This window comes from Branchiostoma lanceolatum, chromosome 14 (genome assembly GCF_035083965.1).
Source record: "Branchiostoma lanceolatum isolate klBraLanc5 chromosome 14, klBraLanc5.hap2, whole genome shotgun sequence".
Classification (NCBI taxonomy): domain Eukaryota; kingdom Metazoa; phylum Chordata; class Leptocardii; order Amphioxiformes; family Branchiostomatidae; genus Branchiostoma; species Branchiostoma lanceolatum.
Window position 1 is genome coordinate 12262410 of NC_089735.1, and position 16563 is coordinate 12278972.

Sequence of the window (16563 nt, forward strand, 5' to 3'; positions counted from 1 at the left end):
TACGTTACAGGTACCTTCAAAACAACAAGATTATGTCAGTTACTCCTGGAACATTTGCTGACCTGCGAACACTTCATACCTTGTAAGAGCAACGTTTTTATTTGTATTCAACAGTATAAATAACAGAAATTATATAATTTGAGTCGTTGACCCCCGCAGCATAACAACTTGAATAACAAGATGTGTGGGTGGTAGGAGTCGTCGTAGCGTAAATGTCGTTGTAAGCAATCTATGAACGATGATTTCCTTAGTGACTGAAATATGCGATGGTGACTAATCTATAATTAGTATTGAGTGCACATTCTAATGCACATAAGTTGAGCGTGATGATAAGCGACTGTTTCAGTAAGAACAAAAGATACATGCCCCGGCAAATTCATCATTGTCATTGTGAACAATGAGGATATTTGAAATTTTTGTAAGATATGCGTCATAACTCACTGTTCGAGCATCAACAAAGGTCCCTGAATTCAATGGGTCCCTCAATGTGGATTTTTCTTTTGCTCTATTCAAATTTTGGTCGGAGAAAACGTACCAAAGAGTACTGAAATGGCAGTAAATACGTACCCGCCTGCCACGTGTCCCTTCCCGCCAATATTTCCTACGTCTCCTAGTCTTCCTGTCTTCCCCCAGGTACTTGGATGGTAACAAAGTGCAGGCCCTTGACGCCACAGTTTTTGAAAGTTTGAGCGTCCTCCAAGAATTGTGAGTAAAAAGCACAAATCAGGCCGTTACTCATGTGCACTTATGGTGCTTCAAAACACTTGGAAATATTTGTCTTTCGGTAAACATTATGAACCGCCCCTGTTAATAAGTCGCGGCTATGTGAATCAGACCGTAACCACTGTGGAAAAAAATGAGAACCTAGCATTTTATGAGTCCTTGCACATGATATTTTCCATATACCTGGATTGAGAATTTTATTACAGAAATGCGTCGATTAAAATACTGTTCACGTTCCTAAAAGAGTAATGCAACATTTTTCCAGTAACACTATATGCGTGGAATTTTATTAAATTGACATCACATCCCCCCATGTTTGACTCCGTTCCAACACCAAGTAAATGAAATTTCCTCCGGAATCGGCGGGTTGTGCTTAATCTCCAAGCAGATATTGGGGGGAAGATTGTCACGTTTTTTAACTATTTTTGTTTTTTTCCATCAGCCGATCTTTCCTACTTATATCGTCTTGGAGACTGAGCTATGCTCTCCAATACTAGATTTTCTTTTACAACAATGTACCAAACGTAATGACTGTTTGGAACATGACAGAATGTGTACTTCTAAGACCTTTATGATGAACAATGCTATTTGTTCTTTAACCATGTGTATGTTACATAAAGGTATACGGACTCCTTCAAAATCTGCTGTATGGCCACTCATGTACCTGTCTGTCTCCCGGCTGGTGACGAGTTTTCCTCCTGTAACAACCTCCTTGACGACACCATCCTCAGCCCTGTCCTCTGGATTCTCGGACTCACGTCGTTCTTCGGGAACGCCTTTGTCATCATCTGGTGTCTCCGCACCAAGGAGAAGAGTAGGATCGTCTCTTTTCTCGTTCTGAATCTTGCCATCGCGGATTATCTCATGGGCGTGTACATGCTCATTATCGCCGCAGTAGACATTTACTATCGCGGACAGTATATCAGCTACGACGACTATTGGCGATACAGCAGCTTGTGCCAGTTCGCTGGTTTCTTGTATATCGTTTCCGTTGAGATGTCGCTGTACGCCCTTACCATTATAACTATCGATAGAGTCATCAGCGTATACTGCGCCAAGCACCTTCGAGTGAGATCTGCCTGTCTGATCAACGGGCTTGGGTGGCTCATCGCTGGGGTACTCGCCATCCTACCAGTCTTAGGATTACCGTACTTCAAGGGGGAGTTCTACGGGCGAACAGGGGTGTGTCTGCCGATCCGCCTCACAAACATGTTCGGTACAGGGTGGCAGTACGTGGTGACCATCTTCGTGGCTGTCGATGCCGTGCTGGTGCTCATCTTGATGGCCTGTATGATGACGCTCCTCGTGGCGACGCGGTGGAAGGAGAAGCTGACGGCTACAGCTGGAGAAAAGATTGCGTACGAGCTCTCCACCGCCTATCGTCTCACTTGGATCATCGTACCAGACCTATTCACGTGGACACTGTTTACGGTACTCGGTATCTCCTCCCTCTGCGGCATTCAGATCCTTCCCTCTCTCTCTGCTTGGACAATAATGTTCGTCTTGCCCATCAACGCCGCGATGAACCCTTTCCTGTATCTCGTCTCGTTCTTAAGGATGAAAACACGCAAGACGCACCACATATCAAAGTTCCTGTGCAACAACCAGGGCTTTACTGTGGAGCTGCCCAAGCACAACAACGACAACGGTTTGATGGTCGGTACCGAAATGTCTGATCTGAAAGGTGAGTTCATTCACCGCCCAGTCTCTATCTTCGCTCAAACAACATGTTCATTTTAGATATATATCACTGGCACATGAGTGTGTAGTAAGTCGCTTTAATCATTTTGGAATTAATCAGGTTTCTACAACCAAACTATGATAATTTCTAATTCATAAGATATCTAGTGCTGTCTTGTGGTTATATTGTTTTTGGGAGGGGGGAATACGATTGTCTATCGAAAAGACAATTGTTAATTTACGCATCATAAACGTACTTGGCCGCGTATAAGCAAAGCCTTATCTTAATATTTGACATACTAATGGCTCATAGGTAAATTTATGTTGATACACTTTTTTACAGTACCAACTACTTTCATAAGCGACTCGAACCACCCCACGTCCGAGCTACGTGAGTTCATCCAGACGGTGGACTCGGAGCCCTGCAACCCACCCCCTCGGGTTGTCCGCGTAGTGGCCGACCTTGGGAGCCAGGTAGGGCTTGGGGGTCTCTCCACCATCGAACGGCAACGGCTGCCTGAGATAACGACTTTCGCTGGGCAGAGAACTGAGGTCATTCATCTTTACCATCTTTATGTGTCCCCCTCACCAGTCTTTTTCTGTCTGTCCGTTCTAGCTAGTCCATTTCTTCTGTATTCTCCTTCAAGTGGAAACTTTGTAAGCTTCTTCCATGTATCGCCAGTCGGTGTCTTTACTTTTGCTGTTTTGTCTTTTAGCAATTTTACTTTTCAAGTAGTATTAGACCAAACATTTTTCCTGATTAGCAATTATATTTCGACCAATTATGGCATCGATTGAGCATTTAGTCTTTTTTCCGCGTGTAAACTTCACCCTACAATTTTCGCATTTACTACGATTAGTTTTATTACTATCCGGAAGTGAAATCGCATTTAGCGACACTTTAATTTATCAACCACTAAATATCTTCTATTTTTTTTATCTACGATACCCACGCAATAATCTGATGAGGATTAAGCCATTTCAAACTACTCGTAAAACTGTTGCCACGCAAAGCTGTGATTAACGTTGGGCGTATTTTCTGTCCTTTTTCCTGTGCGTCAATTGCATCAGATTGATCAGTCCAAGGAGCGTGTAACGACGGAGATGCGTGTGCTGAAGAAGATAAGCAATCTTGGCGGTCATCCTAACATCGTCAGACAGCTCATCAAGATGAATGAGAACGGCAGCCATATAACATGGTAAAATCCCTGTCATCTGTGTGCTGATGTATTGAGGCATAATCTGACCAAGATCTCCGGGGAAGTGCGCAATCCGCATTAGTTCATATGAATTATAAAATGGAAATGATCCGTGCGGCATTTGAGATTGGATAGAGAAGATCAATGTCACAGTGTTTTAATTTGAACCTGCTTTCTTTATCTAGTATATCTAACGCGTTGACCATACATATGGTGTAACTTTCTTTCAGCTCGCTTTGCAGATTCCAAAAAATACGTTCATCTTTGCATGCTGTTAGGTAAATGGAGTTATGGAAAAGGATTGAACCTCTTTCCAATAATCTGTGTCATTTGGGTCCTCAGAACAACAAATGACTTGACAAATTTGGAGAATGAAATGTAATCAATAATATTCCATAATCTTTGTGAAGCACTCTGAGTAAAAATGACGTAACTCAAAATGAATCAAACAACTGGATAAACAGCAAAGACCCAGTACATCTCTTTTACTCCAGGGGTCAGCAGCCCACAACTTTGAGATAAACAAACAACTGTCTGGGGCACTGCATACGTATATTGAAACAACGAAAAAATTTGCTTCCAGCTGAGACACCTTTAAAATCTGCACTTAAATGCATTACTTTGAATTGTATACAGAATTGTCTCTAGTATTTTATTGTTGTATTTAAATGTAATTGTAATGTTAAGTGGTCCGCAACATCAGCTTGGCTGCCTGGCGCTCCACTATGCATTGTCTTCTTGCAATTTTTAATGAAGAATAAAGAATAAAGAACTGGATTAATTCTAAAAAAGGCAGAATTGAAAATGTTTTTCTAAATTTTGTATATTTTACAAACCCACTTCTTTATAGGATCCTTTACACGGAGAACGACCACGACCGGCTCCAGGACATCGCCCCTCAGCTGACCATGGATGAGGTCCAGACCATCTCACACCAGATCTCATACGCGCTCAACTTCCTGCATGAAAACAATATACGCTTAAATGGAATCTCACTGGACAACATTCTAGTGGAAAGGGTAAGGACTGCAGGATTGTATTTTTGACACTTATTTTTATCTACTTGTCCATGGTAGTAGCAGTTTGAAGCAGACTGAAGTTAAAAGTTCCAGAGAAGACGGCTCCATTTACGTTTGAATGATAGCTGGCTAACAGATCTTCAAAATATTTGGGGGAGGTGGCATTCTTCAAACTGCTTGCACAGCATGTAAATGTGCCAAACACTGATGAAAAAGCATTTTTCATCGGATTGAATATTACCAAGAAGAACGTAAACTATCTAGTGGTTATATCTTAAAACGCTTTGTTTATGGTGTGAATAGTGACACAAGACATAAACAAATAAATAATAGTTTCATCAGGTTGGTAAGTCACTGAGCTGAATAAAAAAACTAAAAAAAAACTCTTTTTACACAACCAAGAGATTCATTCCACCGACGTTTCATGTGATTGTACATATGTAAATACTTTGCGTTTGGGATTGCATCTCATTAACATGTATAAGCAGCAACACCTGTGCTGCATTGCTATGTAAACCAGTCAGAATTGCTTTGAAGAAGGTGACAGATGGTCACCGAAACGTCGGTGGAATAAATCTCTTGGTTGTATAAAAAGAGTCAATTTTATTCACAAATAAATAATGCCCTACTTTGATCTCCACAGAAACCCGAACTACGAGCCATCATCTCGGACTTTTCCAACGCGGAAGAGATGAGTTCATTCCGCATGTCCGACAACGACATTGCAAAGGACATCAAAGACTGGGAAGAAATCAGAAGCACTCTTGTATAGACCCTTCCACGGAATTTACTTCTTATACATAATTTGAACTATGTGTTGTCTATGTAGACTTAGATTTCGGCGCCATGGCGCTTATTACGTGGTTAAGACTGTAAATTGAATGTACCTTCCATACATTGCAGCCAACCAATGAATTGGCTGCGTTCTAAAATGAATCATAGTTCAAAGAGGACTGTTTTTCTTTGCATGATAGCTGGCATTAAATGTATTTAAATGTGCCTGGATGCTCGCAACAAAAAATTAAATACATTTGCGAACAAATGAGCATCGGAAGGGAACACCACGTCTTTTCATGTGGCGGAACCATATTTTTTTTTCTTTCCAAGCTGTGGTCCAAGAAATGGTTCTTAAAGCCGGCTGCTACATGATTTATTTTGTAGAGAAATTTCTATTTGAAGAAATCTTTACAGAGACTTTAAATAACGAAAAATATGGGTGTCCAACTATCCCGTGACAATGACATTGCCTACACACAATCAAATTCTGTATGCTGGAGACGTTCATAGTAGGGGTGTGTACCGGTACCGTGTACCGGTACAAAACCGGTATTTCTTATTGGACCGGTCCAAAAAACGGTCCGTAAAAAATCAGTGGACCGGCGTAAGGACCGATTAGAAAATTCATAGCACCAGGCTACCAGCAGGCGGCCACATAATTGGTCTAAGAAAATACAAAACAGCAGATTTAACGAGTCTTTTTCGAAGACGTTAGCTGTGAATCATATCTAGAAACACTTAAAGAATGAGTAAACAGACGGCGAGGAGAGTATAGTTATAATTTTGAGACAAAGTGCATCCCTAAGAAATTAAATATCGTTCCAGACATGACGTTTGGAAACTTTTACGTGTGTCTCGCTCACCAAAATATGATGTACTGCGACGCTACTATAATCAGGTACAGATACAGGTCCGGACCTGGACCTGACCCTCTGGACCTGGACCGGAATTTTATGTACCGGTACCCACCCCTAGTTCATAGATATTGCGCTTATTGTAACTCTACATAGCCGCATGCTGCTCCTTCCTAGCTTGTGGAAGTGGTGCGATCGTTTGTACAGCATGTAAATGTGTCATGATGATATTCATTGTACCGTCTGTACAGTTTTGAAGTGCCTCCTGCTATAAATCAAAAGCTATCGTAAAGTGTTATATGTAGGCAGTACACGCCAAACTTACTAACGTCCACGCATTGGAATTGTAAATAAGCCTGCTCACCTCCAAAAGAGATTTAACTATTCACAGCACTCAGGCTTCCAACGTTGTAAATAGCTGTAGATCTACCTTGTATTAAAGAAAGCTGTTACTTTGATACTGTTGTGCCGTTATTTCATTGAAGATTATCTTACAAGTACGCTAACGTATCATGTAATGGTCGTGATATACTTAGAACTTTCCCCAGCTTTATTGGTGTTGTATTAGCTAAGTAAGACAAAAAGGTTTACAACATTGTAAGATATGACGCTTGTCATGGAATGCTACTTTCATACTTTCAGTGTCCTTGAAAACATTGCATGCAAAATTATCTCACAAATTCTACTCGGGAAGTAACTTTATCTAGTGTCGGTGTACCTTTAAGTCAGTGCGTACCCTTCTGCTTAATGTCATGGTACTATAAATGCTGCTAAATGATTCAATTGGGAATTCCATACACATTCATATAATGGTTTTCCAATAGTTAATATGCTATTCACAAAAAGCCAAGGGCATAAATTCCATATTACAATATCTACAGAATGGTATTACAAATATCATTGTGACTTTGTTTGAACCTTTAGTCATTCATACATAACTCAAATCGGCTTGCTGATCGCTTTTTATTGAAGTAATGATCATAAGGAAAGAGGGAAAGGCCAGACTCAATAAAATCCAGTATAGTAACGAAGTGTGGTTTAAGCCTCCCTCTCACTGGACCCGCGGCCCGCTGGCGGCGTCGCTGCGTCCTAGACTGGATTTGCGTTACCCTTGACTTTATAATTGGAATATCATTCAAAACGTACAAGTATGACCAAAAAGACAACAAAACGCACAAAGCTTAAAAAGATTCGTTTTTTTGTCGATGAAATTCGTTGAGCGCTTTGTCAATTCGATCGGTTGTAGCGACGTCGCCAGCGTGCCGCGGGTCCAGTGAGAGGGGGGCTTCATGTGCCAGCTTTCTGGACCCACACTAGTCATGGTTATGACACTGGCAGGGCCTGTCGGTACCGTGGCACGTAGGAGGGTCCAGCCAGCACTTACAGTAAGAGCCGGGACCACAGTCTACCAGCACCGTCTGGTCTGGGCCGGAGACGACCGGGTCGGGCAGATCCACGGGAACACCGGAATCTGTGGAGATAGATCCACATCGCTTCAGTAAAATATGCTATATCATAGTGTCACTCACGGTCATTTTCTAACAATGGTTAAAGGCTATGTCTAAACACAATATATCTAGGTTGTATATGGGCATCTAATCTATTTTATCTCACAACATACGTATCTATATAATCTATCAGTATCACTAGGTGTGGAAAAATTATTGGGTATTTTAGTATAATATGCCATCCACGCGACTTGAACTTCAACTCAAGATAGGCTTTGGTACCATTTCCAATCTGGGGCCTGGCCTGCGAAAAATAAATGAAAAATGCATATCAAGAAAATACAGAACATACGGTTAGGAGTAATGTTTGACATTTTGTGTCCTTTGTTGTATTCTATATCATATTTTTCGTCCACACAAGCTGTCCGTCCGGGACCCGGATTGGTAATGGGACCAAAACATTAACAGGCAACAGTGTCAATAGCTAGAAAACTACTCCGTCTCTTAACCGTGACCAAGGACGCCACAGACTCCCACCCATCTACAACTCCCTTGTCCAGTCACGTGACCTGGGTGGCCTTTGACACCTAGGTCACGTGACCCCTCTTTATGGGCTGAAGAAAGATGGCGGATGCCATCTGAAAGCTCCCCACAGCTTCAAATTAGTCGTAAGTATAAGTTTAACATCCTTTATTCAATACAAATAAAATGCCATCATTTGTGGCATCTATTCCTCAACCAGCCATCATAATCATTGCCCTAACGCGTTATAAAGTAACCTAATGACTGTGACAAATCACCATGTCTAGGCCAATCAGAGTTCCCTCCGCTGGAGTAAACCCCTCGGTAGTACTCGATGCATGGCCGAGCCGCCCCGACTCCGTGGCTCGTCAGCTGGTCGTACGCAGAAAACATGGCCGCCTCCGACTTCCCGCCGTAGATGGGCGCACAGGATTGTGGGAAGAAGGTTATCTGGCATGGCTCAACCTGGCGGTATATTGAATAAAGACCTTTATTGTACATTTTTGCCCAACTTAACTAAGTACAGGCCGTGCTCACAAGCATACACATGTATGGCACGAGTATCCAAGTACTAGTACTGTGTATATGTTCGATACTATCTGTACAAAATGAAATGTTGACTAAAATGTCGTTACTTGAAATGGACTGACTGGCAAAGCAACAAATTCTTCAAGTCTGTCAAATTGAAATATCGACTAAAATGCTGTCTCTTGAAGCAAAATGGTCAGCTAGTACTTGAACGAAGAAATCGGTTAGTTACTGGTGTGCACTGACGGTTTTATCACATTCACCACAACACAGCGACAAATGTTTGGACTTTGTCGCTGTGTTTGGACTTCGGTATTCAACCAGCTGCAGCGGATGATGATGATTCGACGTTCTTATTCCTGGCCCAGTCGACTCGTCGAAAAATTTCTGATGAGTCACGGAAACAGTTTGAAGTGCAGAATCGAAAGCAATTGACTATATCTTGTTCTTATATCCTTCGCTTGGAGCACCTTGCAAATTCAATCATGTCACGGGGAATCTTTTGTGAAATCTTAGAAAGTAATTAACTTGCCTGACCTGGCGGGACGCACTCTATTGCGTCTTTTTATCTCACCTTCTCAGTGTAGGAAGTGATGAAGATGTTCTTCCCCTGGGCAACGGCGTAATCATAGTCGGCCAGCTTCGCGCGCCTGGCCATCTCAGAGGGAGTGACGTAAGCAACCTGATGGGAAAGATAGACTCTGCAATGTATGTGCCAACAGATAGGTGGCGCAATTGATCTGAGTACGATAACTTTGAATACGATAACGTGTTTGCCTAGAAAAAGATGGCAAACAAATAAAGCTCATACTGACCTGTATGTCCACGCTGTCGAAGATGTCAATCATGTGTCGGGTGATCTTTTGATCCTTACCGTTCCACAAGACTACGTTATCCGTCACGTGATCACACGCCCTCCCCCAGTGCCACGACATCGAGTAGTGCACCTTTAGATGACCTTTGGGTTAGAGAGAGACACATGTAACGTAAGTTAACATTTAGTCCAAACTACAACATGACCAAACAGACTTTTGTGGACGATATCCGTGCGTGCATATTTTTTGTTGTCTACAAATGAAAAAAAGAAGGAAATTAGACCAGCTTGTTAACCATCTTTGAACGTAATTGGACGTCTATCATACAATACGTTGTTTTCAGTAAGCCAGTCTAATAGATACACCCCGTTAATTGTTGCTAGAATGTCCCTGGTATACTAGTATTATTTTGCGGCCTAGTGCCGATGTTTATCACATGCGTGGGTGAATAGTTGACTAAAAGTCCAAAAGCCAATAGTGTCCACATAGTGGAATATCCTTAATATATAATCTACTTATTGCGTGCAAAAAGTGAAGTGTACATTTGTATGCATCAGCGCAGCATAGGTGGCGCTTTTTCGGACGACCACGGTGCTACACGAGCTCCGCAGAATGGCTTTCAATTACGTACAGATCGATCATTTTTGTGCAAGCTCGCGTTTAAAAAGTCTCAAAGGACATTAGATATGTAAGTGAAAACGTCTGGACCTGTTGTTACTGATTTGAAGCTTAATGTCTTGTGTATTTTCACATTTCACAGGTCAGGATAACATACCCTTTCAGAGCCTAATCTGCAGTACCGCTCCCGGCCGCTCTCAGAAAAGTGGCAATGCGACCGTCAATTTGCCAGATTTGGGTATACGTATGTTCGGGAACGGGAAAATCGTGAAAGACTCGCAAAGGGGTTGGGGATTTTTGCGGCTTACTTGACTTTGCTTCAGTAAGTACGACCATTTAGAACCAGGAACAATAATACATTTCACAAATACAAACAAAACAATTGGATATCTTATCATAAGTGCCATGTTTCCTTCGTATTTTACCAATAGACAAAGTGCCGAATTTACATCTGTCAACTGTTACGTTACAGCCAAATCTCTATCCATTTGTTGTGTAAAAACAGAAGACGGTATTTTGGTTTGTTTCTATATCAATAGAGCCAATTCTATTTCTCAATACTGTAAGAGTTGTGGAATACTTAACGGTGCAATATTATATTGGCCGCCGGGGGGAGCCTCTATCTGGGTTGACTCCTTGACATTTGCTAATATGTACCATCTGAAAAAGCAGATAGAAGTTAGCTTGTTATACCATCTCCTGAATCATGGCAGCCACCCTCCTGATGAAAATAAAATAACAAAGGATTTATTGTTTCATACAAGATGTTCTGGATAATTTCATTCATAATGGGATTTTTAAAAAAAACGTTGTAGCTTCTCCTTACCCGTTGTCTGCTTTCTGGCCTCGGTCCGGATGTTGTCCAAGTTTTGGAGGTAGTCCACCTTTTCCAGTGGCGTGCCACACTTGACATGGGTAAACGCTTCATTGTTGGTTGCCACGCCCACAAACTTCTCTTGGTTTCCTTTGTGGAGAAACGGACGAAAGGGTTCGTTAGTTTAACTTTTTTTTAAATCTACCAAAGTCTTGTAAGAAACAATCACCCTTAACTTGATCCGTAGACTTATGTTCAAAAGCTGATCTTGATGATGGTGCTTAGAGAAGCATCCAAATCTACTTGAGAATAAACTAGTTTTACTTGCTCATTCAACAATACTGAACATACTGGCACTGTATCACACCACATAACTGCACACATGTCATTGTACCACACCACGTACCTGCACACATTTCAATGTATCACACCACATACCTACACACACGTCATTGTGCCACACCACATACCTGCACACACGTCATTGTACCACACCACATACCTGCACACATGTCATTGTACCACACCACATACCTGCACACATGGCATTGTACCACACCACACACCTGCACACACATCATTGTACCACACCACATACCTACACACACGTCATTGTGCCACACCACATACCTGCACATACGTCATTGTACCACACCACATACCTGCACATACGTCATTGTAACACACCACACACACACACACACACACACACACACACACACCTGTTCATACGTCGTTGTACCACACCACATACCTGCACACATGTCATTGTACCACACCACGTGCTTGACCAGTAGCTGCTCGGACACAGCAAGGTCACTCACGGCATAGAGTGCGTACACCTGCGAGATATCACACACGTCTGAGACATTTTGCAGAGAGATATTTCGTTCCGAAAATGTGAATTCCCCCCCCCCCAATCCGGTCCCCAGAAAGTGCGAAATGGACGAAATTCCATTTCGTTCCATTTCGTTCCATTTCCTTCCATTTCGTTCCATTTCGCACTTACTGGGGACCCCACCCCCCATCTATTCGCCATAGCACCATAAAGATACTGTCTGTTGAGACCAATGTAATACTTTCTTCTGAGTTGACGTTATCATCACATTCAATATCGATTTTTTCGTTATTACCGAGATACCAATATTAGTGTACCCCTGAGCATCTCCCGATTATTGGTTCCCTGTTTGGCAAGAGAAGAGCATCACGTGATACAGATTTCTATGATTGTTTGACGGTAAGGGAAGTGATGAATTTCCTGGAACTTTTTCATGGGTTTCACTGAGTTTCCTGTCGTGAGGTACCTGTAGTCCGGGAACCTGCCGATAGCCGTCTTGTAGTGTGGTCTTGATCAGCTGTACTCCGTCAGTTGTGCAGTCATCACTCCGGTACCCGGCTTCTAACAGGCGATGGAGACCAGCCAAGAAGATTGCACTAATTTCTCTACCTGGAGAAAGGCAACAAATTCTCTTTTCTCAATCGTTTGAAGTACCGCTTGAATATGTGTAATGGATGTTGAGTAAGTCTGGATTCTTGTGGTAAGTACAAAGAAAGTTTCAATTTAGTAATCAGTCTGTATCATTGTCGTTGAAAACATTAAGCGGATTTTATCCGATACCGTACACGCGCATGCCACTCCCATCAGTGTCACAAACGCGATACAGTGTATGAGCCCCAGCTAGCGAGTTACTAAGGATCTGCATGTTAAGTTAATGACGCGCGTTTGCACTCTTTGTCTCGCCTAGCCTTGTGGATGACCATCCAAAGATTTTAAGGGTTTAATGTGCTTTCGGTTGGTTCCATTTTTATTACTGCTTTGTGCATTTTGTCCTCTTGCTGGTTTGTATTCAGTCTAATATTTTGCGAGTTTGATAATCATGCAAGAACTTCATTCCAACCTGGTGAGTTACAGGTGTTCCACAGCCAGCGTCTCTTCTCCGGGGTGTTCCAGGAGTGAGTGAAGCAGGGGTTGTTGTTCATGGACGGGTTTGTCCAGGACAGGAAGTCGGTCTCGGTGCAGCCTGGCACATCCGGGTCATACCCGTCCGCCCAGACGTACATGGCGTACTGCTTCCGGTCAGCAGCCGCTACTGATAGTCCGGCAAGGAGGAACATCCATGTCACAGGACCACAGATCTGTGGAGGAAAGTCGGGAAAACAACGCATGAATACTGAATAATTTTCTCCCTATCGTTTTACAGGTTTGCGTAGCAAAACCTTTGTTGGATCCGTTGGCATGTGTGGTGGCCGCCACTTTGAATTGTGACGTCACAGGGTCGCCATACCATTTCATTGGGAGGGGTGTTTTTTGGGGTCGCTAGCGTCCTCTCTATTTTTCACACATCGGCACACAACTATCACACACTCAACTCAAATAAACAGAAAAATTCAATACCAATTCATATTTATAAAAAGACCCCGTAATCGCTAAACTAACATAGCAAACCTGAAGTATATGTAGCCCAAATATTTAACTCTAGTTTTTATTAGAGACACGATACACAAAAACATGGACATAGTGGCGCTACACTCATGTAACGCTAGTTCACGTAAAACCGGGATTTTTTCGATACGAGTTACTTGAAACCAATCTGGCACATCAATAAACCATCCTTTTTTTGGTAATTCTGTCAATATCATGGATTACCTTTGCATTAATGCTAAATATGTTATATTTTGTCTCTAGTCGTGCTGATAACATAATATTGTAATTTGAAACTACTGTCCGCCGCACGCAGAATGACGGTGCCCTTGGACAGGTGCTAACATTTTTTCGGGAGAGAATATCCGTCATTAATATCTTGCCGCTAATTAGCTTTTATATAGCAGCTATTGTTCCCACCTTGGCTTGAAGAGAGTTCTAAGGTCATATAAACGTCTCGAAGCAAAAAAAAAACCAAGACAAAACGGCCAAAGCGCACACATCAGGCCTTCAGAAACAACCCGTTTGTTGAGTCGGTAGGACGTCACTCAAATTCGATCCCCACCGTCATGGCAACGTGTACATTTATTCATCGGGACGTTAGCTGGATGCCGTAGAAATTGTAATACCACTATTTCAATGTGTTTCTGCTTGTGCTAGGGGCAAACTTTGAGGAAAATGTCGCCCTCTGTCCACTATCACACACAACATTCAGACAAAAAAGTGTTCCTCACAAACCTTTGTCGTCTGCTGAATAGCTGGATTATGGGTAGTAAATGTGGTGGCGGGAAAAGGCCGTAGTGCCATAGCCATAGGTTGCAGCAAAAAGTGGCGTTGTTGATGATAGATCACACTTAGAGTCCAGTTGCAGGTTAGCAAAAGAGATTCTAATAAGTTTTCGTGTAAATAATTATGTTTAGCAGGAAGCGGATGTGACATTTGTCTTATAAACCAGCGAACAACCATGCAGTGGGATTCTCCCGCGAAGCCCTCGGACTGTGTCAATAAGGGACGGAGAGTTTTTGACGTCGCCATCTTCTAATGCATGGTTATCGAAGCTTTTCAGACAGTGTTCTGAATACGTTAGTCTGTCAGGTTTGTATTGCTGGCGTTATAACTGACGTTGCATCTAGCACATATCTCTAAATACACCCTTATCAAAAATGGCGAGTTTATAACACTCCGCGATTTAATGTGAACCAACGTAATAAAAACTTATATCACAGTGCCACCCCTATTTCGACCTATGATCCATGAATTTCCACTGAAGCATATACTAATTGTTGAGTACCTTTGTTATCAAATTAGGTAAACACCGTGAGAAAGGTATCGATACTTGATTTTGTTTTCACAACAACTACTTCATTTGTAAAAACGCGCTTGTCTGTAACTCTAAAAACAGCAGTTTGTTTTTATCGTGCCATGTAATTCTAAGGCAGACGCCCCGGTAAAAGTTTAACGTTTTCCACTGAAGGTGTCTTGTCCTTGTAAGACCCCCATGATCTTTGGCACTCCACCAAACGGCTTTTGTTTCGCGCGCAGTCACTCGGACAGCCGCTTGTTACTGAGATCACTGAGATAGACACGGTTTGGAGGACAAAGACCCGGATCGTATAGGTAGGGGGGAGGGGCGTATGAGTTTTAGAAAATAGAATAGCTGTAAAGCCGCCGGTTACAAAGTGTTCTAGGGTCCAACGTCAAACCGATATGTATCTAGTACGTTTGGACGTTATGTATCATATCTCATGTATTCAAGACTGCACGACAAGTGAACGACATTGCATTCTAGTGCGTCCCAGCACACATCGTTCTTCCAATTGTTGTTCAAAGATAGCCGTGGTTACTGTTGCAGGGCTTTTTTGCTCGTGGTCTTATACATACTCCGTATAATCAATCTTAAGGCTGCAAGAAATAAAAGTCCTGCAACGATCCTTACGGCTAGTTTAAAGAATGGCAGTTTAAACACACGATTGTATGTGGCGTGATGCCTCATAAATTTACCAACGTCTTACCCTGCGAGTAGACTTCATGTCGGCAGGTTAACTCGACTGTCAAAGCTGAAAACTCTTCTAGCAAGACCTTGATCCGACTTGAACTCGCAGACGGTATCACAATGTCTTCTGCTGAGGCGAAAATTCAAACTTTCTCGGATAGTGGAAGATCAAAACTTCAGCTGCTTGCTGACGGACTTTGTTCACAGATTAAACAGGTTGGTGCCCTGCGTAGCAGGTTGGAAAACAGGTCTAACTACCATGACAACGGACTTTGTAAGTTTGGTCACGTATCGTATCCGCGGGCAGTCTGGAATAACAAAGTCCGTTCTGTGATATCTGCACAAAGGCGGTAAAACATCACACGCAACACGTTTAGTAAGTTTGGCGATTGGGGACGCTAACAACTCTCAAAAGAAATTGCCAGCTTTGTAGATGTTATATCACAGAGTCTTGGCTTGGTAGTGGGTCCATGTAAGTACGTTTATACAATGACAATGTCCTAATTTTAAGCTTGGAAACGATGGTAATGCAGTCAGTTGGTGTGTTTGTGTGTTTCTTGTTTGTTTGTTTTTTTGTTTGCTTGTGTGTATGTTTGTTTGTTAGTTTGTTTGTCCCGGTGTGTGTCCGCAGTTGGACAGCCTGCCAGGATGTAAGGCAGAAATGGTGTAATAGGATATTTGAATAATTGGATATCTGGTTTGGCTCTAATGACTCATGACTACATTCATGTACATCCATACATGCCTGGGTGTCTGGGATACCCGTTTAGGGATTGTTTGTAATGAAGTTAAGCTTACTCTATATTTGGGCTAGTGTAACAGCCGATGACTATTTTCAAGACTTGACTGTACACCTTAAAGCTGAACTAATACATATAGTAAGATATACATCATTAAGATGTGTTCGATTTAAGTGGTGCCATGTCAGAGCCGTTGTTGCAGTACCAGTCCTGACCGCTGCGAGAAAATCCTTCAAGACGACGGTGAACTTTGCCTGTGACGATCAAATCAAATCATATCAAGTTACTGACTGCTCTTTTAAAACAAGATTTAAAAAACGGAAGTTCTACTGCAGTACCAAGGTCACATACCAGGGGACCTAAAATTAACCTTGACTTCTGGCTTCCCAACACCTGCCCGCATACCAAATA

At 42.3% G+C, this 16563-nt stretch overlaps 2 protein-coding genes across 8 annotated transcripts in view; one reads left to right on the forward strand and one right to left on the reverse strand.

Moving 5' to 3' along the window:
* Positions 1-6710, forward strand: part of LOC136448421 (G-protein coupled receptor GRL101-like) — a 41580-nt gene extending 34870 nt beyond the window's left edge. For 5 of the 7 annotated variants that reach the window (XM_066447917.1, XM_066447922.1, XM_066447918.1 and 2 more), the window contains 7 exons: positions 11-82; positions 634-705; positions 1344-2407; positions 2747-2955; positions 3475-3602; positions 4453-4621; positions 5265-6710. In XM_066447917.1, the coding sequence (XP_066304014.1) occupies positions 11-82; positions 634-705; positions 1344-2407; positions 2747-2955; positions 3475-3602; positions 4453-4621; positions 5265-5393 (1843 nt within the window). In that variant the 3' untranslated portion in view covers positions 5394-6710. The remainder of the gene's footprint in view (positions 1-10; positions 83-633; positions 706-1343; positions 2408-2746; positions 2956-3474; positions 3603-4452; positions 4622-5264) is intronic. The other 2 variants (XM_066447921.1, XM_066447924.1) reach the window with 1 other exon arrangement.
* Positions 6711-7544: 834 nt separating this feature from the next.
* Positions 7545-15633, reverse strand: LOC136449142 (uncharacterized). The gene is made up of 9 exons (XM_066448994.1): positions 15432-15633; positions 12896-13133; positions 12302-12444; positions 11752-11839; positions 11010-11147; positions 9566-9708; positions 9325-9432; positions 8501-8687; positions 7545-7723 (listed from the first exon to the last, which is right to left on the reverse strand). Exons 1-9 carry the CDS (start codon positions 15447-15449, stop codon positions 7566-7568), a joined length of 1221 nt encoding a protein of 406 aa, XP_066305091.1. The 5' UTR covers positions 15450-15633; the 3' UTR covers positions 7545-7565.
* Positions 15634-16563: the final 930 nt, after the last annotated feature.